At 44.7% G+C, this 25,065-nt stretch overlaps 1 protein-coding gene across 3 annotated transcripts in view; it reads left to right on the forward strand.

Moving 5' to 3' along the window:
• LOC146074268 (oocyte-specific histone RNA stem-loop-binding protein 2-like) overlaps positions 1-25,065 on the forward strand; it is an 88,592-nt gene that overhangs the window by 55,587 nt on the left and 7,940 nt on the right. For all 3 annotated transcript variants that reach the window (XM_083182174.1, XM_083182173.1, XM_083182172.1), the window contains exon 7: positions 850-946. In XM_083182174.1, the coding sequence (XP_083038300.1) occupies positions 850-946 (97 nt within the window). The remainder of the gene's footprint in view (positions 1-849; positions 947-25,065) is intronic.

Below are 25,065 nucleotides of genomic sequence, written 5' to 3' on the forward strand. Positions count from 1 at the left end.
ATGGCCACATACGGCCAAGTTCTATCGAGGGTCTACTCTCGAATTTGGCTGAAGTTGTTCAGCCAAAAAAAAAAAAAAAACCTGCAAGATGGCAGATCCCTGAAGTATTTAAGATCAAATAGGTGCATCTGCCACCATGATCCCTTAGATGAAGTACAAAATGTCCTGCTCCTGGACTTCCCTATTAATTAATTAAGGGTTGCGGTTACTTTGGGGTTGAAGTGCCTTCCTTCTCGATTAACTAACTCAAATCATGTTACCGTTATCCTAAATTAAGACGGAAGTCCTGGTACAGAGCATTTTATATGTGATTAGAATGGGGTCATGTTGGGGTGCTGGTAATGTTTTTTCAGAGTGTTAAAAGATGGTGTCCATGGAGAAGGCTGCTCTAATTGTTAAAGTCTGTAAATGTTAGACTACATTCCCTACATTTTGTCAGTTCTGTCATGTCGGAATGACAAAGTCTAAATATCGTCTAGTCTGTATGCTTCAAATTGCTGATAATGGGGGCACCCATAGTCAGGGACATTCTCTTAGGGCGTTTTCTCTTTATTTCAATAAAAAGTTAACATGCTAAATTTACTTTGTAGTTTGTATTCTGAAACCACAACTCCATGAACTTTTTTAATGTCATTTTCCAGTGGGTATTATAAAAATATTGATAAAAGACAATAATATGTGTGCGCTATATAAGAAACTGTAAATAAATATATTTACTGCACAAAGGAATCAGATGTGAATATTGTTGTGTGTCTTCATTTCTGAGTGTGTTTAATAAGGACATGTATGCATTCTGATAATACTTTTTGAATTATATTGCTCTTGTAACCATATACATCTTGTCCTCAGGAAAGAAAGTGCGTATGACCCGACACACAGTTTGTTTGAATCCTGTTTTGATGATGATACCTTTCAAGACTTGGAGGATGAACTGTTAGCCCTTCAGGTATACCATGCCCTATGGACTAAACTATTTAAAAATGGGTATTCAAAGTTAGAAGAATGTAGTTTAGGCCCTAAGAGGGGAAATCCTCACCGATTCACCAGAATGGCAAGGTTTGACAAAAAATGCAGTGAGCCCACTGCATATAGTGGCGAGCCATTTTGACGGCCGCACTCGCCATTTCCACCTCGCTGAAAAGAACCAGCAAGGTGGAAACAATAAGTGAGGGGAGGGGGGGTTGGGTTGAATAATGACCGCGAGCTATCGGCACTGCTCGCCGTCATAGCTCTCCTAAAGGGCATTAAATATACCTATGTATAGTGTCCACATGAACTCTCAGATATATGTGCATGTAATTCTGGCTGTTATACTAGCCAGTACCTCCCCATAACTTTAACAGCTGCAGCCGGTGCACATACTAATAAATACAATGTCCAGGTAAGGCCATTGTAGCAGAATTAGCATTAAGTGGCAATTGTGTCCAATTAAGAATCCTATGAGGAGGTAATTTAGCCACCCCCATAATAGACCTCACCTCCATGGGTGCTTTTTCCAGAAGTTTTCCATGCTGATTTTCTTCTACGATCCCCATGGCAGCCATGACAGTGGGATATTCCCCTCCTCCTACCAGATTAGACAGGACTTTTTTCAGGGACCGCCCACCTTGGGTATAATAGCTCACACCTCCCTTCCCTCTGTGTCTTTTTCTCCTGTCTCCGTCTAGATAGGACAGGCAGGGCGCTATTTTGCTTTTAAACAGGGCTACCTCTTGTTCAGTATGACTGATTGGGATGGCTTCCCGGGAAGAAGGATAAATTGCGGAGGAGTGGGGCCTTTCAGATACCTGCCTCCAGCAATTACACTTAGGTAAAATACTGTGCTTAGCGCCAGTTATTTACTGAGACCCAGCAGCAGGCATTACATTCTAGCCCACGGACAGCGAGGGTATAATGGCAGTATTACCTGGTCAGAGCTGGAGGCCGGTGGGTAAAAGCTGTGCGTTTCCACCAGGTCGCACGGATGGAGGTGCTCTGCTGAGTGCCGGCGCCGCAAGCTGCCGGATGCTGAGACGCGAGGGGCGGAAGTGCGCGTAGACGTCACTTCCGCCGGCGTTGCACACAGAGTGCGCCACGAAAAGGTGTCCCCGGAAACAGAGACCCAATAATTTAGTTCCACTCACCGGGATTTCGGTATAGAAAGTTTTGCTCTGGCGGCACATGGAAGGTTAAATCATTAACCTTATATAAACGGATGTTGGTTACAGGCTGCAGGGTGTTACAGCAGCAGAACCATGGAGGAAAGCCAGGAGCAAACACCTTCTTCCCATCAGCCAGATATTGCCCCTTTGAGGTAAGCCCTTAGGTTTTTGGGCATTAGAATTTTTTTTTATATTTATGATACTAGTTAGGTTTCTTATTTTATTTCAGTGTGCCTAAATCACCTGCTCATAAGAAAAGGACGGCTAAGAAGAAGTTTCTTACTTGCACTTGCATGAGTTGTGATAAAGCATTTGCCAGTTCTGATAAAAGGACTTTATGTGAAGATTGTGACAAAACTCCACAGCCTAAAGTGGACAAGTCAGATCAATCAGACGTACTTAAGACGCTAATGGATTGGATGCTGAAGTCTTTTGTGTCTAAAGAAGAGTTCTTGCAATCTCAGAAAATCAAAAGATCTCGGGAACAAGCTGAGCTGTTAGCAGAAGGAAATGGTTCTTCGGAGGAGATAGAACCATTAGAAGCAGATTACATTGAAGAAGGAGAGATAGAGGAAGATGTGAGGTCTTTCAATCTAGAGTTGGTGGAAAGTGTGTTGAAAAACATTTACAAGTCAATGAATTATCCAGAAGTTTCAGATACTACAGTAGATCCACTTTTCAAAGACAGATCTAAGAAAGGAAGAACATTCCCTGTTCACAAGGTAGTCCGTGAAATCAATAAAGAGTGGGTCAACACGGATAAAAGGATGGGCGGATGGGCGAGAGTGGATAAAATGTACCCATTCAAGGACGAAGATTTCCTAAAGTGGTGTCTAGTACCCAAGGTTGATGCAGCGGTGGCAGAGCTGACTTCAAGAACGACCATACCGTTGGAAGATGGGGCGGCGTTTAAAGACGCTATGGAGAGGAAGATTGAGAATTCTCTTAGAAAATTGCACCAAACCTCGGCACTATCGCTTAAATCTAGCGTTGCTATCGCATCAGTAGCAAAAGCAATGAGACTATGGTCGTCTGAATTGCATACGTACATAAGTGAAAAGATTTCCAAGCAATACCTATTAAGAAATTTACAGATCATACAAAAGGCTATTGAATACTTATGTGAGGCCTCTCTGGATGCGGTATCGTTCTCCGCTAAAGCTATGGCACCAGGGGTGACGGCTAGGAGGGCACTCTGGCTTAAACCTTGGAGTGCGGATGCCAACTCCAAAAATCGTCTGACTGCACTACCCTTCGAAGGTGGGTTCTTGTTTGGCTCGAAATTGGATTCAATGATCCAGAGAATTTCGGGTGGTAAATCCGTGAGACTACCCCAGGATAGGAGAAATAGGTTCCCCATTCCTACATCCAGCAGGCAAGCATACAGAGATGCAAAGAGCTATCGACCTGGACGTCCGTATTCCCGTAGGGGGAACCCGAATATGACTCGCCAGTCCTTTCGGCAGCAATATCGGAGAGTTTCCAAATTATGACGGTGGTTCGGTGGTGAGAGTAGGAGCCCGGCTACTACAGTTTTCAGAGACTTGGAAAACATCGATTACGGACAGATGGGTCATCAATATTGTAGAAAGTGGCTACCGAATAGAGTTTTTGAAAAGACCTTGGAAAAACAAATTTGCCAAGTCAAGAATTCCAGTGAAGAAACTGGAAAAGCAGACTCTCACCATGAAGATTCAACAGCTTCTGCAGATCGGAGCAATAGAACATGTCCCGGAAGACCAAGTACGTCTGGGGTATTATTCAAACCTGTTTTTAGTAGAGAAGAGTACGGGAGGTTTCAGGACCATCCTGGACCTGAGAGAATTAAATGTCTTTATCAGGAAGATAAGATTCAAGATGGAAACTATAAGTTCTATCCTTATGGGTCTCAGACAAGGAGATCGACTGGCGTCTATAGACCTAAGGGACGCCTATTATCACGTTCCGGTGGCGCAAGAGGACAAGAAGTTTCTCAGATTCTCACTTCTGGACCAGCATGATCAGTTCACCTGCCTTCCTTTCGGGCTCAAGACATCGCCAAGGGTGTTCACAAAAGTCTTGGTGACACTTATTGCAGAGCTAAGGAAGCAAGGGATTCAAGTCTGGCCATACCTAGACGATTTGTTGCTGGCAGGAAGATCGGTGAAGGAGGTTCAACTAAGTGTCAAGACCACTATAGAATTCCTGCAAAAACATGGTTGGGTGATCAACCAAGAAAAGAGTCAGCTGCTGCCAACCCAGACGATCAAGTTCCTGGGTGTTCTTATAGACACAGTGAGGTTCTCAGTGAGTTTGTCAGTAGACCGCTGTCTGAAGATACAAAATCTGGCGCAGTTGTTGCTAATGGAGGGAAAATGCTCTCTGAAGACGGGGCTGCAGCTTCTAGGTATGATGGCGTCTTGTATCCATATTATCCCCTGGGCCCAGTGGTACATGAGGAAACTACAGTGGCAATTACTCCCATACATGAAGAACCAAACCCACGAGGGGTTTCAGATAGTGCTGAATGCCAAGATGAAGAATTCATTAAGATGGTGGAGGTCTGGCTTAAGGACAAGAAGCTCCAGTCTGATGAATCCAGAATTTATGGTGATGACGACCGATGCAAGTCTCCAAGGTTGGGGCGCTCATCTCGGGGAAAGCTCGGTACAAGGGTCTTGGACCGCAGAAGAAAGTGCAAGGTCATCGAACGTCAGAGAATTACTGGCCGTTTGCTAGGCAATCTGTTGCCTACAAGACAGAATCCAGAATGCCAACCTAAGAATTATGTCAGACAATATGACAGTGGTGGCACAAGGAGTTTACCAGTACTAAGAGTGATGGAGAAGATCATGTCTTGGGCAGTAAGCAATCTGCAATCAATCTCGGCTGTGTATATTCCGGTTCCAGAAAATACGGTAGCAGACTTCCTGAGTCGCAAGAGAATTCTACCAGGAGAATAGGAGTTGGACACGGAAACTTTCAGTCGGATAGTAGCCAGATTTGGCGAACCGGAGATAGATCTGATGGCATCGTTCTCCAACAAGAAGGTGAGCAGATTCTGTTCTAAATCCTTTCATCCACAAGCCGCGGCACTGGACACATTCTCAGTGAAGTGGGAGTTCACTCTAGGGCAGGGCTGGGCAATTGCGGCCCTCCAGATGTTGAGGAACTACACATCCCAGGATGCTTTGCATTAGTTTTGCTATGTGGCCATGCTGAAACTGATGCAAGGCATGCTGGGATGTGTAGTTCCTCAACATCTGGAGGGCCACAATTGCCCAGCCCTGCTCTAGGGTATGTCTTTCCACCATTCCCCATGATCAACAGGGTTCTCAAGAAGATCAGGGAGGACCAAGTGGAGGTACTGATAGTCCTACCATTCTGGCCAAGAAGAGCCTGGTTTACGTCAGTGATGAAAATGGCGGTGCAACCACCTTGGGTGTTGCCAGTGACACCAGACCTGTTAAAACAGGGACCAATACGTCATCCAGAGCCAGAGAGCTTCTCGCTAAGGGTATGGCGATTGAACGGGCGACTTTTAAGGCATCATAACTTGTCTGAACAAGTGACCGAATTGCTGTTGAAAGCGAGGAAAGAAGGCTCCTCCCTGATATATTACAAAACATGGAATAGATTCATTTCATGGGGGAAATTCGAGAGCGAGTTTGCCGATATCCCTACGTCCAAGGTCTTACAATTCCCATATGAAGGATTTGAATTGGGACTGGCAGTGGCTACTATTAAATCACAGATTTCTGCACTCAGTGTACTGTTAGACAGAAGGCTAGCTGAAGAAAAGCTAGTGAAGAAGTTCTGTAGAGCGATCAAGGTAATACGGCCTCCAAGAAAATCGTTAGTGGCTCCTTGGGATCTGAATTTAGTGCTAAAAGCACTAATACAACAGCCGTTTGAACCCTTGGAAGATACATCGGTTAAATACCTAACATGGAAGGTATTATTTCTGGTAGCTGTAACATCAGCTAGGAGAGTGAGTGAAATTCAGGCTCTCTGGATTAAAGAGCCGTATTTAGTGATCTTTCCGGACAGAGTCGTTCTAAGAACTCACCCAGATTTCATGCCGAAAGTCATATCAGCGTTCCATTTGAATCAGGAGATATCTCTACCTAGTTTTTTCCCTGATCCGATAGATGAAGAACAGAAAGCCTATCATACGCTGGACCTGGTGAGAGCAGTTTCAGTGTATCTGAATCGTACCAAGGATTGGAGAAAGTCTGACCACTTGTTCATTATCCCTGAGGGACCAAGAAAGGGGTCAAGGGCCATAAAACAAACCATTTCAAGATGGATACGAGAAGTGATCGTATTCGCTTACAAGAATGAAGACAAAATACCACCTCCAATCATCAAGGCACATTCAACCAGGGCAGTCGCCACATCGTGGGCTAGAAGGGCCAAGGCATTAGTCACTGAAATCTGTCAAGCCGCTACTTGGTCATCAGTCCATACCTTTACTAACTATTATGCCTTGAATGTGTCTACAGCCCACTTTGGGAATCATGTAATCAAAGAGGCCTTGTCCATAAAATAAGTCTCTGGAATAAATTACTATTGCATTCATATTTGGCTCCCTCCCATTTATTATACAGCTTGGGGTATGTCCCACTGTCATGGCTGCCATGGGGATCGTAGAAGAAATATGCGAATTATACTCACCGATAATTCCTTTTCTTCCTAGAGATCCCATGGCAGCCACTTGTTTCCGGCCCTTTGTGTTAGATTTTTTTCAGGGACGTTGGTGCGGAGACACTCGAAAGACACAGAGGGAAGGGAGGTGTGAGCTATTATACCCAAGGTGGGCGGTCCCTGAAAAAAGTCCTGTCTAATCTGGTAGGAGGAGGGGAATATCCCACTGTCATGGCTGCCATGGGATCTCTAGGAAGAAAAGGAATTATCGGTGAGTATAATTCGCATATTTTTTATTCCAATCCAACCCTACCTAGGTGTGACACTCTCTAAGCTTAAATAAAAAATCAAAATGGTTGAAAACATGAACAATGTTTCTGTGCATTTCAGTCATTGGGTGGTATTCAATGCCTGCGGCGAGGGTGGCTTGTTTTCTGCGAGGAACGCCAAAAACAAGCCATCCTCACATCTAACTCCCTTGCCCACCTTTCACCCTATTCTTTGTTCGGGTTTATCTGCGAGAATTCCCCCAGAACATAGAATATGGTGAGTGTCTAATGTAGCGAGCCCGCTGCATATAACGGCGACCCTCGCGATTTTGACGGCCACAAAAATGTTAATTTTTATACAATAAAATCCATCTTCAGAAATGAGACTGCTCACCTGCGGCACCCATGGATGATGATCCTCAGTGTATCTCCTGTATGTCCAGGAACTTAGAACAATTACCATTGGTATTAATGCAATGATCTCTGGAAGTTGAAATAGCAGGGTATTTAGGTGCCAACTAGTTGAAAAAAATAGGAACGCAAGAGGAAAAGACTCTCTTTTTTTTTTTTTTTTTTTTTGGGGCACTCTTGGATAGTGATTACAAGCTGTAATCTGTTAAGACATTGATAGGCATATATATTCAAATATCAACAGTAAGTTGTATGTCAAGTGTTACGACACAAGCTTGAGAATGGTATGGATTGTTGCACCGCCTTTCAGAGAAAACTCTGAAGTGGGGACAGTGTCAATTGGATGGGGTTAGCTGGTATAGGTGCTAGTAACACATGGGAGAGTGGGGTGGATTATTCCATCCCAGAGTGTGGTTGTATTAAAAATGAGCTTTTATTGAATCTTTCTAAAATTAGCACTAGACAAAAACATTTTTTAGGCGTTCACACACAAACATAAAACATATATAGAATCACACTGATTTATCGGTGCCCTGTGGGCATAGGTTCCCCTCGTTCAGCAACACAAACTGTCTGCCTAGAAGCAGTAAGTATACATTTCTGATAGACAAATATGGTTCCAAAGCAGCTCTCAGAGTGTATCAAGTCTAAAGCCTGCTGGAATAAATAATCATACAAGTTGTAGTTCTAGCCAGACAATGTATCCAAAAGGTAACAGTTCCCTTGCAGATTGTATCTGCCTGTGGGTATTGCTTATATCTGTTCTGAACAAGAGGAAATATAGGCTTAAGATAGCCTTACTATTATGTTGCCAAAAAGAATGAAATATATTAAATAAATTCCAAAATTCAGGTATATAACTTATTCATCATATTTTCAACAGTGTACTTGTCGTCAAACCAAAAGTCAAATGAACAATTTCAATAAGAGTCAGTACTGTTTTATGTCAGCAGTTACAATCTAAACATTTTCATCTGCACTTTTGACATACTTGAATTCTGTACAGGTTAACAGTACTGTTTTTGCTAGTAGTTACAGTATAAGCATAAACATAAACATCTGTACTCTTGACATAATTGAATTCTGTACACGTTTAGTAGTAGTGTATTAGCCGTAGGGCCAGCAGCCTTCACTTATGGATATATGTGTGAGGTAAGTGTCACTTACTCACATGAATCAAATGAGCAATTACAGTAGGAGTTAGTGCTGTTTTTGCTGGCAGCTACAGTTTCACTGCGGATGTCAGTGTGAAGTGAGTTTCACCTTCTCATATGAATAAACCCGCTGTTACTGTATCCATAATACTGCTGGTGTGCACAAATCTTATGTTTCAATTGCAGGTAAGTGGAATTTCGTGCAAAAAAAGCTCCCGCGGTATGGTTGGATAGGGAATGGGAAGATGGGGATGAGGGGGTGGGGGGTTGGCGGGAGAAGAGGGGGGGGGGGGAAGGGGGGAGAGAAAAAAGGGGAGAGAACAAGTAGGGATTAGGGATCTGACTGTGCCCACTGGGCATGGGTAATCCCACCGACTTTATATACCCGTGACAATGGCGGGATTGTCTGGTTTGAGGCTGGAAAGTCCCCTTTCCCCTCTGGCAGGCTGCCCTTTTTCCAATTGTCGGCTGCCACCGGGTAACGGTGGGCTTTTGTGGGTATTGTGGGGGAGGAACCCTGCTATGAAGTCAGTGAAATAGGAAAGGTCTGTGTTACCCTTGAGTGTAAAAGCGGCTGCTGCCCTGCTTTATATACCTATCGCTCGGGGTGGATTATTGTATCAGAGTAGGAGAGGTCACCCGTCTCCTATAATACCTTCTGACGCCCCAAGCTAGTTGCCATCACTTTAGTTGGTGGACTTTACAGGTATGGCGGGTGAGCAGGCTTTGTTAGACACTAAGAGGGATTTATTGCACAGATCAGTTAGTGGGGTACTGCTGTCAGGTTTATGTGCCAAATTCCCCCTGGGTAGACTGAGTCCAGCACAGGGTGGGTCAATGGTTTTAAAGGCCTGATGAGTGATCCCAGAAAGGCAAGATAACGTAAGAGGGAAGATTTTTAGTGCCGTCCTAGGTGTGCTACTGTCCTCCACATGTATGAGATTATACAGTGGTGGAGGGTGAGCGGCACCTGTCAGGCAGAGCGAGTGTCAGTGGGGAGAGTTAGAGGTACTGGGGAGGGAGATGGAGGGTGAAAGGATCGAGAGGGGAGGGAGAGCCGGACAAGGTAGGAGGGCTGGGGGATGCGGGAGAGCCGGTACCTGTATTTGCACGCCGTGTGCTGGGCGGTACCGTAGCCGTCCCGTGGAGAAGGCTGCTGGGAGCGGTCCGTGCACTCGATATCTCAGAGGCCGTCAAGTGGAGAAAGTTGTAATCGCTGGAGCTGCTGCGGCTGATGCGGCTGAAACAGGGAGGCGCACAATGTCGGCGTCGCTCCCTGGGAAAAAAAAACAACGATCGTTTCACCTATTCGGCTTCTTCAGGGTTCAGGAGCGCTCACAGCAGCCTTCTGCACGGGACGGCTACGGTACCGCCCAGCACACGGCGTGCAAATACAGGTACCGGCTCTCCCGCATCCCCCAGCCCTCCTACCTTGTGCCGCTCACCCTCCACCACTGTATAATCTCATACATGTGGAGGACAGTAGCACACCTAGGACGGCACTAAAAATCTTCCCTCTTACGTTATCTTGCCTTTCTGGGATCACTCATCAGGCCTTTAAAACCATTGACCCACCCTGCGCTGGACTCAGTCTACCCAGGGGGAATTTGGCACATAAACCTGACAGCAGTACCCCACTAACTGATCTGTGCAGTAAATCCCTCTTAGTGTCTAACAAAGCCCGCTCACCCGCCATACCTGTAAAGTCCACCAACTAAAGTGATGGCAACTAGCTTGGGGCGTCAGAAGGTATTATAGGAGACGGGTGACCTCTCCTACTCTGATACAATATTCCACCCCGAGCGATAGGTATATAAAGCAGGGCAGCAGCCGCTTTTACACTCAAGGGTAACACAGACCTTTCCTATTTCACTGACTCCATAGCAGGGTTCCTTCCCCACAATACCCACAAAAGCCCACCGTTACCCGGTGGCAGCCGACAATTGGAAAAGGGCAGCCTGCCAGAGGGGAAAGGGGACTTTCCAGCCTCAAACCAGACAATCCCGCCATTGTCACGGGTATATAAAGTCGGTGGGATTACCCATGCCCAGTGGGCACAGTCAGATCCCTAATCCCTACTTGTTCTCTCCCCTTTTTTCTCTCCCCCCCCCCCCCTCTTCTCCCTCCAAACCCCCACCCCCTCATCCCCATCTTCCCATTCCCTATCCAACCATACCGCGGGAGCTTTTTTTGCACGAAATTCCACTTACCTGCAATTGAAACATAAGATTTGTGCACACCAGCAGTATTATGGATACAGTAACAGCGGGTTTATTCATATGAGAAGGTGAAACTCACTTCACACTGACATCCGCAGTGAAACTGTAGCTGCCAGCAAAAACAGCACTAACTCCTACTGTAATTGCTCATTTGATTCATGTGAGTAAGTGACACTTACCTCACACATATATCCGTAAGTGAAGGCTGCTGGCCCTACGGCTAATACACTACTACTAAACGTGTACAGAATTCAATTATGTCAAGAGTACAGATGTTTATGTTTATGCTTATACTGTAACTACTAGCAAAAACAGTACTGTTAACCTGTACAGAATTCAAGTATGTCAAAAGTGCAGATGAAAATGTTTAGATTGTAACTGCTGACATAAAACAGTACTGACTCTTATTGAAATTGTTCATTTGACTTTTGGTTTGACGACAAGTACACTGTTGAAAATATGTTGAATAAGTTATATACCTGAATTTTGGAATTTATTTAATATATTTCATTCTTTTTGGCAACATAATAGTAAGGCTATCTTAAGCCTATATTTCCTCTTGTTCAGAACAAATATAAGCAATACCCACAGGCAGATACAATCTGCAAGGGAACTGTTACCTTTTGGATACATTGTCTGGCTAGAACTACAACTTGTATGATTATTTATTCCAGCAGGCTTTAGACTTGATACACTCTGAGAGCTGCTTTGGAACCATATTTGTCTATCAGAAATGTATACTTACTGCTTCTAGGCAGACAGTTTGTGTTGCTGAACGAGGGGAACCTATGCCCACAGGGCACCGATAAATCAGTGTGATTCTATATATGTTTTATGTTTGTGTGTGAACGCCTAAAAAATGTTTTTGTCTAGTGCTAATTTTAGAAAGATTCAATAAAAGCTCATTTTTAATACAACCACACTCTGGGATGGAATAATCCACCCCACTCTCCCATGTGTTACTAGCACCTATACCAGCTAACCCCATCCAATTGACACTGTCCCCACTTCAGAGTTTTCTCTGAAAGGCGGTGCAACAATCCATACCATTCTCAAGCTTGTGTCATAACACTTGACATACAACTTACTGTTGATATTTGAATATATATGCCTATCAATGTCTTAACAGATTACAGCTTGAAATCACTATCCAAGAGTGCCCCAAAAAAAGAGAGAGTCTTTTCCTCTTGCGTTCCCATATACAATTACTCTCTAGGGTGCACCTCCACGCTACTTACCTTGCGAGACCCTGTTTTACAGGCCTCCCAGACCATTTTCGAATTGTGGATCATCTGAATTAACCTATATCATTTATACTGACCTTTGTTTACCTGTGCACTGATCCATCTCCCATTTCCCTTCTCCCGTCATAAATAGTTGAAAAACATGACTGATTTGCAGTTCCATGTGTTTTTGGCGAAATTGTGGCCATTTTCGACTGTTAGTCATTTTCTGCTGATGCATTTTTGATAAAAAAAAAAGAGAAACTGCATCGGTGCAAAATTATTAAAAACTGTCTAAAAAAGGCTGCAATTGAATACTAAAATCCATCTGATTTTTTATATATTTATTTGGTAGCCGAATCAAATGGAGTTAATTGAATACCTGCTATAATCTAATCTATTAAACATACTAGAGCAAAACCCTAATGCCAAGTGTGTGTGTGTGTGTGTGTGCGCGCGCATTAATGGATGAGCAAATCTCCTATAGAAAACATTTAGTATAAACCAAAGTAACACTCCATTTCACATAAAAAAGTATAGGAGATGCTTATTTAGACTCTTGGGTTTAATTACATACAGTCTTACAATCTAAGTGGCTTTACTTTAAAGCAGTTGTAATAGAGGACTTCTCTAAGTGCCTAACCAGATCCATACCAATATGCTCAAAGGGAACCTGTATCAATGGTAGTGGGATGAGAGAGGCCTGGTATGTGTGTTTAGGGCAGGTTCTTTGGCAAATGGGAAAGGCCTGGCAATATTTTTTTCGCAGCTGATTGAACCTAAGCCAGACTTTCCTAGGTTTTGTTATGGCCCAGGTGCCTCTTCAGGCAATTATTCTTAATCACAATGTAGGGCTACTCCAGAACCCCATTTACCTCAGCCACTGCCTTTTAAAGGCATGTTCTAGAGTAGCATTAACTTGGAAAACATGCAAAATCCTGGAACTAAAATGGTCTCTGGGTTGGTGACTAGTCCGGAATGTGTTTAGCATGTATGTTCCCCCAGGAGTAGCAGTAGTTTGTATTTGTATGCACATGTCCTTTTAACCCAGGTGGTTCCTTGTCTTATTGCTTACAGCAGGCATGTCCAAACTGTGGCCCTCCAACTGTTGGGAAACTACACATCCCAGCATACCTTGCCATAGTTTCAGCATTCCCTAATAGAAAAACTGTGGCAAGGTATAATGAGTCTTGTAGTTTCACAACAGCTGGAGGGCCATAGTTTGGACATGCCGGTCCTAAAGTAACGAGCATTTTCCCACAACAGGGGTGTCGAACTTGTTCTCCCTGTGGTATATCCTTTAAAACCCAAGACCTGGCCAGTCGGACATGATCCAAGATCACCTCCTGGAACAATGGGAAGTCATCCCAAGATGGCAGCTTTGGAGCTATCATTGCCACAGTCCATACAATCTGGCCCTTGAGGGTGATTGGCTGGAGGATCCTTGTGTATTCCTCTGACTTATACAGTGGATGGTAGGGCATAAAATACTGCCTGTCGGCTCAAAAAAACAGTGAAAAACCCCATGTCGACATTGTCTACCTAGACCCATGTCGACATTGTTGCCTGTTGACCTAGTTACTGTAGACCCAATGACAATATCCCCTTGGCACAGTCAGGCACTCCATTCAAATGTGTCCAGGTTCGACACTTTCAAAGCATGTTATCCGGCCCCTGGTTCACCTCTTCGTCCCCAGGGTTTTTTAATCGGGTCTGGGAAATTCCTGGCCAACCCTGATTTTTGACTTGGCATAAATAAAGCTGGGCCAGTTGCTGCAATATTCTGAAACTCTTCAGCAGCATGGCGAGTTCTTGAGGGGTTAGGGCCTGCCTGCATTATCTACCTTTGCAGTGGTGCCTTACCAGCAACTCCACCATCCTTTTGTGGGGCGTTCTCGTCTGACTTTAACCACTTTTTTTTTTTTTTTTATTAAAGTGGCGTATTGCATTCAGAACCATGTCTCTTTGGAGTAATCCCACTATTGGAAGTGCTAAGCCATGGAATAAAGAAAAAGATGAACAGCGCACTAGTGATGAGAATCGATATAACAAATTTATTTAAGACAATGCGTAATGAAAATAAAAAACAATTAATAAAAATGCATAGATTAAAAAGGGTTGAAATAATTTGCACACTTGATAGCGGATGGGTGAATGATGAGGGGGTCCCCCTACAGTTGAGAAGAATGTTGGAGAGTCCGTTCCTATATTCCCCTGGACAAAATTGTAGATGTCATATTTACCACCCTTGATGAATTTAGGGATGTCCTCGTCCGAGTGTCCACGGGTTGGCCCAAGATGGCACAAATTACCGACGGTGGAATGATGGCAAGATGCTCGGGTGCTCCCAAAAGGATAGATGGTAGACGGTGAATTACCGGGTGTTGTCCTTAAGCTGGAGACAAGAGGAAACAATGTCCCAGGGTGTGGTATTTGTAAATCCAGGGGATGGTCGGGCTGCAATCCAGAGGTTTTAATGGCAAATGAGAGGGGGGGTTCCCCAGTAGCTCCCTGATGCGTTTCGCCACTCCTGGTGGCTTTATCAAAGGTGGGTAGCTAGGTCTGTCCATGTTGGTCTTATATACCCCATAGTATAGGTCACATGGCACGTTAGCCGCAGGTGTGGTGCAAATACTCACAATAAAATAACATATAAATTAAAGGTTTGAACAGGAGGCAAAACCTGGAATAAATAGATCTTTCTTTTAATGCATCTTGGTAGACAAAAGGATAATAATAAATAAGTGCTGAGCCATGCCTAGTAAGACATGTTCGTATACACTGGTTAAATATACTTCTCCATCCAGACTTCTAGTGGTCATTAGCCTTGGAGGTCTTTTTTGAAGCAGGCGAAATAGGCTCTATGTCAGTCAGTTGACATATTCCAAAGCTTGTCCACAAAAAAAACAATTTCAATGTATTTGATGGCTTACTATCCTCCATTTATATGGTCCAACAAGAGGGTGAGAATTAAATTGTGCACTGTGATGCTGGCACACATTTTTTAGGACCTGGCTCTACCTATGTTTAGAGGGGATTACCTGGTGGCACAGTTGGCTCACATGGTATAGTGGAATACTGAGGGCACTGATATGTCTTTACCAGTTTTGTTAATTTCTGGGGCACTACCTGGTCTTTCGCCTCTGGGACTATTGCTCCGTAGCAATGTGACTGATTTAAAATACCAAGATTAAGACAGGCTATACTTGTTTGAAAATGGGTTGGGATTAAGATACACCCCTAGATGGCACTAAGGGATTTGGAACTTTCTGGTATGCAGCTGTGTGAGATAAATTAAACCGGTTTTCCGTAGGACAGTTGTATACGGAGGGAGTAAACAACTGCAAATTATTTAGAGATTCCCAATACATCTTTCTTTAGATACTTGCAATTAAGGCATACATTGCGCACCACTACCAACAAATTCAGTTGTTTGTGTTTCATAGGGTGTATATTACCTCTGAGCGTCAGATGTGAATGTGAGGTAGGAGTGGCTCTAGATGCCTGAAATGTAGCTCTGCAAGTGGCACCTTTTGGCACCTGCTGAGGTCCTCTCCGGCTGTTGCTTCATTTTGGGATGCGGTTATAAAACGAATAGCTTCTATGGAAGTTCCTGTGCAGGCCTTTACCCCCCAGGTGTGCTTGCTGGCTGCTTTCAAGGAAGCCATATTAGACAACTGTACACAGAGTTATATAATCTATTCATGCTATCAAAGGTCTGGATCGGATGGCCCATTTCTGGATAGCTTGGGAGGGCCCCACCACAGAGGTATGTATCAAATTGCTTAGCGAGGTGGCTGGTCACGAGAAATTCACATACGTCTAGTCTCGTAGAGCGGAGAGTAAATATCATAAAATCTGGGCTAAATGGCTGGAATCTCCCTTTATCATACCACTGGGAATTCTTTACACGCACATTTGAGTTCTGTTCTATATGTAGAGTTTGTTAAGGTGCATTAGGTGGTGTACAATCTTGGGGGGGCGTGACCACGGCAGGACGTGAGTGAGAGTGTACGCCTGCCCTCTCCCTTGCACACCACGCTAATGGTGCCTGTCCCTATGCTTTGAGATAGGCTCCAGCGAGCGCTGCTTTACCCGTTTCAAACAGCTGATTCCGGCTGCCGTCTGCAGGAGACCCTGGTGCCTTGTATCGCGGCTGGCGGAAGTGTGAGAGAGCTCCGGCGGCGTGACGCAAGGCGTGGGGGCTTGAGAGAGTGCCCGAGGGGGTGCCGGTCCACGGAGGGACAGCCACAACGCCGGCGTGTGCGGCAGGAGATTGCGGTGGCAGACGCAATAACTGCCGAGGACGGCTGGCGGCAGTATCTAGCGGGCCCTGCTTTCCCGGAAACTGCGGGTGTGAGACGCAGTGACCCGGGACTGCCCTTCCCGGCAACTACTAGCTGGACGGGGGGCACACGCTTAATAAGCCAGTTGGAGAGCCCAGCGGTGCGGAGAGTTTCCCCTGCAAGAGGCGGAGGATTGCCCTGTGACGCACGGAGGTACATGAGGGTCCTCGAGAGAAGACAGAGGTAACCAGCTGCATAGAGTGGCCAGAGTGAACTATCTTTATTACAAGCGGTCCCCTCCCCGGCCCTGGGTGTGAGGCAGGTTGCCGGGAAAAGGTCCAGATTGGAATTGACTGCTGACCTGAGGTACTGGAAAGGCCCTTGCCTGGTTCTTACAGCGGGGCAGCTACCAATAATTTGGTCTGGGGGCGCATTGTGTGCAAAAAACCCTTGCAAAAATATACATAAAACACTAAAAAGGGCAAGACAGGACACATAGTATATCCTCTGCCCACTTTCTAGTTGAATCCGGGGGTATAACTACTCCATAACCCGGGACTTTTTTTTCTCCTCTGTCTTTGAACTTCTGTAGCAGTAGAGAAGTGTAGTGCCTAAAGACTCTGCTGCATAACCCGGCTGGGAGAAGTAGTGGGGCTGGCCCGCTGATTAAACGGCCAGGGACAGACAACTTCAGGTGTCATTCTGTTTCCTCCTCGCTTGGGTGTGTGCTGCTTTGATCATGGGGAAAACCGGCCAGACAGCGGCCGCGGCTCGGCTGGAGAAATACGCCAGGTCGCAGGCGGGCAATAGTACACAGTCCAGTACCCCATTATCTACCCCCACTAAAGAAAGTAAAAATCCGGGGGCATCTGAAGTAACACTACAACAGCTGCTCGAGGCGATTAATACATGTGAGACCCGTCTTCTCGAGCAGATGAATAAAGTACAGTCTGATATCTCTCTGCTTAGGAATGATGCTCAATTACTGCGGGAGAGAGTCACGGAGGCCGAGACCAGAATTTCAGCAGTGGAAGATCTGGTTGGCCCACTACAATCCCAGGTTAAAACCTTGAGTGGCCAAATGACTGAAATTCGTTACAAAATGTCGGACATGGAAGGTCGCCTGAGACGGAAGGTACTTCTTTACTTTCACGGCGCCACTCTAGATAGGACAGATAGGATACTAGATAGGATACGATTTGTATGCGATTTGACATAAGATATCGCATAAGATATAGGATAGGACAGATAGGATACTAGATAGGATACGATTTGTATGCGATTTGACATAAGATATCGCATAAGATATAGGATAAGATTTACTATCCATTTCATTACCCCACTATCCACTAGGGCGTGGAGTGAGAATAGAATAGTGTGGCGAGCGCAGCGAGCCACCGAGCCCGAAGCGTGGCGAGCGCAGCGAGCCCCGCGAGGGGACACGGATGTTGTTTGAAAGCAAGTCCCCAATATCGCATGCCATTTGCATGCAATTCCATAAAATACATTCCGTGTCCCCTCGCGGGGCTCGCTGCGCTCGCCACGCTTCGGGCTCGGTGGCTCGCTGCGCTCGCCACACTATTCTATTCTCACTCCACGCCCTAGTGGATAGTGGGGTAATGAAATGGATAGTAAATCTTATCCTATATCTTATGCGATATCTTATGTCAAATCGCATACAAATCGTATCCTATCCTATCTGTCCTATCTGTCCTATCTGTCCTATCTGTCCTATCTGTCCTATCTGTCCTATCTAGTGGCGCCGTGAAAGTAAAGAAGTACCAGACGGAATAATATCCGTTTTATCGGCTTTGAAGAAAGGTGTGAGGGAAATACCCCGGAAAATTTTTTGCAAGACTGGCTGATCCTGATATTTGGAGACAAGGCTTTCTCTGCTCAGTTTGTAATTGAGAGAGCTCACCGTATCCCTGGTCGGGCCCCTCCTCCGGGAGGACCACCCCGGACTCTGATCGCGAAGTTCTTAAACTTTAAAGATCGGGACACTGTTTTAAGGCTGGCTAGAGACAAGGCAGAATTTGCCCATAACGGCAGCAGGATTTCTGCCTTCCCGGATTTCCCCTTAGAAGTCCAGAAGGACCGTGCAAAATTTCGGGAAATAAAAATCCGTCTCAGGGAGTTGGAATTGAAATATTCTATGCTCTATCCATCAAAACTGAGAGTGGTGGTGGATGGGGCTACGAAATTTTTTTTCACTCCCGGGGAGGCAGCTAGTTGGCTGGATGCCACTTACCCCGGAAGGAAACAGGTTTTGGCAAATTAAAAACGTGTTCCGGTACCGATAGAAGCCTTGAGGCTATAGTGGCAGGCTCAGGTCTGGGTACTCGGCTGAAATGTATTGGGCCCTGAGTAAGGGCCGTTTATATTGTGTGATATTTTGCCTCTAGTATCGGATGTGGTGAGGGGATCATTTAAGGGGAACAGGTGGGGGAAACTGAGCTATTAATTTTTGTTATGTGTATTTCTTTTTAATGTTTCTGTTTTGGCTCTTTTTCTCCATAAAGGTGGTGTACAATCTTATGTCCCTGTGCCCATATCTATTGGGGTGTGGTATGGGGCTCCGACAGTCGGGATCCCGACAGTCATTAGCCCGACGTCGGGATCCTGACTGCCTGTACTCAGACAGGAAACAAGAAAGAAGTGGCAGAGCGCAATTCTATACAATTGAATCTGCTGCTGTCTCTGATAAGGGGACACCCCAGCCCCTTAAACAACAGAAAAATAGAAGGAAAATTTCAGAGGCAGCGCTAATTAAAAGAGACAGTTTAAAATGTAATAATTACACAATTTATACAATTGTCACTCAGATACCGGCCGGTACTTCAATATAAAACAAATATAAATGAATAAAGCAAAAATAAGCAATAAAATTTGTTAGTGGCTTGCTGCAGTGATCACTATATCCACTTTCTCACTCTCCAGCTTTAAGTATTATTCACTTCTATGTGTAAATTAGTATGCGGATGGACAGTTAGCTCTCTCACAGCTTAGTCCAGGTTAGTAGGTTAGATGGCATGCATGCTATTAATATTAGAAAAATGCTCAGTCATTTGAGAAAATATGAAAAAATGGATAGTGCTCAATTGAGTTATAACCTGCCAGCCCAGAGGCTCAGTCGCTCGATCAGACTGTGGGGGATTTTTCGGCTGTTGATTCCTTGCTGGTGTGCAAAACAGCTCCTAGGATTATATCCACAGAGTGGTGTGCGGTCTCGGAGGCGAATTGTAGGCAGGAAGGCACAATGATGCAGCGGTCGGCACCTGAACTCCTTAACGCGTATCTCGGCCTTTCACAATCGGCCGCTTCATCAGAAGGACGTAGATGTAGTGCGCCCCCGGCGCCTGGTTTATATGGCGTCCTGAGCTCTGTGTGCGCTTGCGCTGTTTATCCCAGCCAAGCCTCGTTTTCGTTTGGACGCCCCAAGCGTCTGGTTTGCATTTCATTTTACACTCACGTCTCGTTTTCATATATAGGGAGGCACACATTGGTGGATTCTTTTGTGTATCACGTGTGCGTATCATTTTACACTCACGCCTCGTTTTCATATACCGTATATGAAGGCTCACATTGGTGGATTTTGTGTCGCGTGTGCCGCTGCTATTCTGCACACTGTATTCATTGTATAGAACATTCAATTTTCAGTCCGTTTTAAACAATTCAAATGAATATATATACGGAGAGGACTTTCTTTTATTTTCCTAAGTACCACAGACTGTGGTATAGTTAAAAGCACACTAACATAATCACAAAAAAAGACATTATATATACACACATATACATTACATCTACTACAATAAAATTATCATTTTTAACATAGGAATGTCGCCATTTCTAGTGACTATTACATAATATTTACACTAATTAATTCATAATCGATTTATATATGCTAAGCAGAGTATAATTGTAATTCATATCTTTAGCCCGAATACTACCTATAAGGCATATTATTAATTTGCTAATTTGTTATCAATTTTAGCTCTTTATTTTTATTATTTTTATTGTTATTAAAAAAGGTTTTACACAATGAGGTTTTGTTTAAATGCTTCCACATCTATCATTGTTCAATGTCTCATAATTTGTTATTTATTTTATCCATTACAGGATAGATAGAAGAGAGGAATAATACACATATGTATAAAAATACAAAAAATACATAGAACAATGGCTAGACAATGAATAAATAAGTATATAGAGAAAATATAAAAAGTACAATCCATAGGGTCTATATATGGAGGAATTGTATATTCATATGCACTCATGTACATATGTAGATATGAAAAAGGGAAACTGGAAAGAAATAGGGGGAAAAGGGAAAAATAAATAAATAAAAATAAAAAAGGGGGGGGGGGAGGGAGAGGTAATTGCATATGTATTCGGAGATAGAGACTTGAATTTTAGAGGACAAATATGTTGAGGGGAAAGAAGAAAGAGTTGGTCATATATGTTGTTAACCAACTTATATAGGACTCGATTCTAATTAGAATCTGTTTTAAAGGTCAGTATAAAACAAGTGGACATTATCATATACACCACTTGTTGTCAGTTTTGTTATTAACATCGGTTCTTATATCATACGATGAAGGCAGACAGAGAGGGAGGTCAATTTAATATACTACACCATGTATCAAGAAAATCTTCAAACACTATACACTATATATTATTAACAGTCATTCAGGCCCTTAGGTGTTAATGTGGCTAGTCTAAAGATCCAATATGCCTCCCTACAGCCTAGATTCCCAAACCTATCTCCTCCTCTTATGGGTTTCTTTATTTGTTCTATAGCTTTTATTTGAATTTTATTAACACAATTTTCTTGACATGAGGAGATGTGTTTGGAAAGGGGATGCGTACGGATACACCCCAGGATGTACTCAAACAGCATGGCAAGCGCAAAAAAGCCCCTTGTGGGCTCGCTGCACTCGCCATGCTGCGGGCACGGTTCTATTCTAATCTCCCTCTATGCGGGTCGTGGACCCCCATGAGGGAAAATAGCGTGTGGCCATCGGGCACCCGGCTGTCGGCGTTTTGACAGTCGGATCCCGACGTCAGGTAAATGACTGTCGGGAACCCGTCTGGCACCCATCTATTGATAGAACAATGCCCTTGTGATCAGTACACTGCTTTAAAATAGATGAAACTTTATACTGTTGCTCATATGTGAGCAATAAGCATGATTCAAGAGACCAGTAACTACTTGATATATTCAATGTAACACTCTGGGAGAATTTTACTAAGATCGAATGGGTACAAATGCATGTATTCGTACCCATTCGATATAAAATATGGCTGGTAAATTAGCACCAGCTAATTTACTATCCTCTGAATTCTCGTGTATGAAGGAATACACCATCTATAGAACTCTGCCGTATATTGCAATAGAGTTCTATCTGATGGACAAATTTACTATTGTTTGTACTGCTGAATTTGGCCGATAATTCAGTAGAAAATACGACTGGAAAATACTCTTAGTTTTCCAGGCATATTTGGCTTTATCGGTGATCTTGACCAGCTAGGGTGCTCATGTTTTGGCTGGAGGTCCTTATGTTAAAAGTTTCCCCCAGCTGTGGCATGACATTGCTGGCTGTTTGAGCATGGGGCTGGTCTCCTGAAATTCTCCATGTTTTGGGAACCAAGATCTGTACAATGCTGGCAGGTTGTACGTATTTGACTGCCGGTAAACTCTGCTGCCAAATACAAATCCGGAGAATACGGCAGCTTTGTAAAATTGCTGTATTCTCAGTTTGTATTTTCGGCTGATTACGGATGATCCCCGTTGTACCCATTCGTACACGGGATCGGCTGTAATGGGTCTCCTTAGTAACCTTCCCATCTGTATAGAAGCTTTTTTTTTTTTTTTTTTATGTGTCTGTTTGTTCAACTGTATGGCTCATATTCCATTTGGCCGGCGGGGGGGTTAAATGGTGGGGATCTCAGAAAACAAGTGATCCTTGTTGTTTTAACTAGAGATGAGCGGGTCCGGATTCCCGAGATCGACAGATCCGAATATCGGGGATCCGGGCCAGATCCGAGCCGGCTCGGGAGTTCCCGCCTTAATTCCGGACCAATAACGAGGCCGAACGTCATCATTGCGCTGTCGGATTCTCGCGGGATCTTATAAAAGACGCACGCGCGCCCCGCCATCTTCACTCCAATCTTGGAGAGGGAAGAGGGTGGTTGGGAAGCTCCGTGCTGTGCTCTGTGCCATGTGCTCCGTGACCTGACCTGTGCCCTCACTGCCCTGTGCTGTGCTCCGTGCCATGTGCTCCATGCTGTGCTGTGCTCCGTGACCTGCCCTGTGCTGTGCTCCGTGCCATGTGCTCCGTGCTGTGCTGTGCTCCGTGACCTGCCCTCACTGCCCTGTGTTGTAGACTTGAGAGTCAGTGACTGTTTATAGGCCTGAGCCCTGTAGTGTGATTTAACTAACTAGGTGCTGCAGTGCTCACATGCAGGGGCTGCAGTGTCCACTGTCCTGTGGCCCGTGCCCTGTTGTGATTTATTTAGCCCTAAGCCCTGTGTTGTGATTTATTTAGCCCTGAACCCTGTGTTTTTTGTGATTTAACTAACTAACTCAGTGCTGCAGTGCTCACACGCAGGGGCTGCAGTGCTGCTGAGTAGTACACTGTGTACAGGGGCTGCAGTAATACAAGGGGCTGTGTCCAGTGTGACGGCCTATATCTTATCCATTGTCCAGTGTCACGAGTCACTCACGACATATATCCTGTGTCCTGTCCTGTGTGACAACTGACGACATATTCTGTGTCCAGTGTGACCACATATATCCAGTGGCCAGTGTGACGACAATATATCCTGTGTCCAGTGTCACAAGTCACAACATATATCCTGTGTCCAGTGTGACATGTAATGTGTGCCGGCATATATCCTGTGTCCAGCGTGACATATATCCAGTGTCCAGTGTGACGACATATATCCTGTGTCCAGCGTGACGACATATATCCTGTGTCCAGTGTGACGACATGTATCCAGTGGCCAGTGTGACGACAATATATCCTGTGTCCAGTGTCACAAGTCACAACATATATCCTGTGTCCAGCGTGACATATATCCATTGTCCAGTGTGACGACATATATCCTGTGTCCAGTGTGACGACATATATCCAGTGGCCAGTGTGACGACATATATCCAGTGGCCAGTGTGACGACAATATATCCTGTGTCCAGTGTCACAAGTCACAACATATATTCTGTGTCCAGCGTGACGACATATATCCTGTGTCCAGTGTGACGACATATATCCAGTGGCCAGTGTGACAACATATATCCTGTGTCCACTGTGACAACATATATCCTGTGTCCAGTGTGACGACATATATCCAGTGGCCAGTGTGACGACATATATCCAGTGGCCAGTGTGACGACAATATATCCTGTGTCCAGTATCACAAGTCACAACATATATCCTGTGTCCAGCGTGACATATATCCTGTGTCCAGTGTGACGACATATATCCTGTGTCCAGTGTGATGACATATATCCTGTGTCCAGTGTGACAACATATATCCTGTGTCCACTGTGACGACATATATCCATTGTCCAGTGTGACGACATATATCCAGTGTCCAGTTTGACGACATATATCCAGTGTCCACTGTGACGACATATATCCAGTGTCCACTGTGACGACATATATCCAGTGTCCAGTGTGACGACATATATCCTGTGTCCAGTGTGACGACATATATCCTGTGTCCAGTGTGACGACATATATCCAGTGGCCAGTGTGACATCTTAACCATTGTGTGACGGCATATATCCAGTGTCCAGCGTGACATATATCCATTGTCCAGTGTACAGGAGCTGTGTCCAGAGGCTGTGTCCAGTGTGACGGCTGTGTCCATTGTCCAGGGGCTGTGTCCAGTGTGACGGCTGTGTCCAGTGTACAGGAGCTGTGTCCATTGTCCAGGGGCTGTGTCCAGGGGCAGTGTCCAGTGTCTAAGGGGCTGTGTCCAGTGTGACAGGCTGTGTCCAGTGTAAAGTAATAAATAAAATAAAAACACATTTTTGGAGGATGATGGAGGAGGAAATAGTGGGAGTGCTGAAGCTGCTACCACCAGTCATGACAAGGCTGATACCTCTTTGTATTTGCTGTTTGGAGCATTTCTCTTTTTTTGGGATAGTTTATTAAACTGCCACCCTGTCTGCCCCTGCAGTGCCGCTCTGCCAGGTTGGAAGTGTAAGGTCCACATGTATGTGATGCCCACTGCTGTCGCTTAGCTTAGTCATCCAGCTACCTCGGTATACCCTTTTGGCCCAACTACAGTAAATGAAAACAATTTTGTAAGCTGTGAAGTGATCAAAATTGACTAGAAATTAGTGGAAACTAATGTTATTGAGGTTAATAATACTTTAGGGGCAAAAACAGGCCCAAATTCTGTTATTTTAGCCATTTTTAGCATTTTTTCATAAAAATCCAGATCCAAAACCAAAACTCACAAGGGTGGTTTTGCCAAAACCAATCCAGATCCAAAACACGAAGGGAGATCCAGATCCAAAACCAAAACCCGAAAAAGTGGCCGCCGCACATCTCTAGTTTTAACCCTGGGGGAACTGTGACAGCAAGGATTCCCGCAAACAGCGAGTTTCGCTGCTAATGCATGGAGCCCACTGCATTTAGCCGTGAGTCTCACTGTTTCTGCGGCAAAATATGCCAATTCCCCTTGCTCCAAAAATTAGCGAGGGGGAATTGGCGTATGCAGGGGG

Source organism: Crinia signifera, chromosome 4 (assembly GCF_055691185.1).
Source record: "Crinia signifera chromosome 4, ASM5569118v1, whole genome shotgun sequence".
Taxonomy (NCBI): Eukaryota; Metazoa; Chordata; class Amphibia; order Anura; family Myobatrachidae; genus Crinia; species Crinia signifera.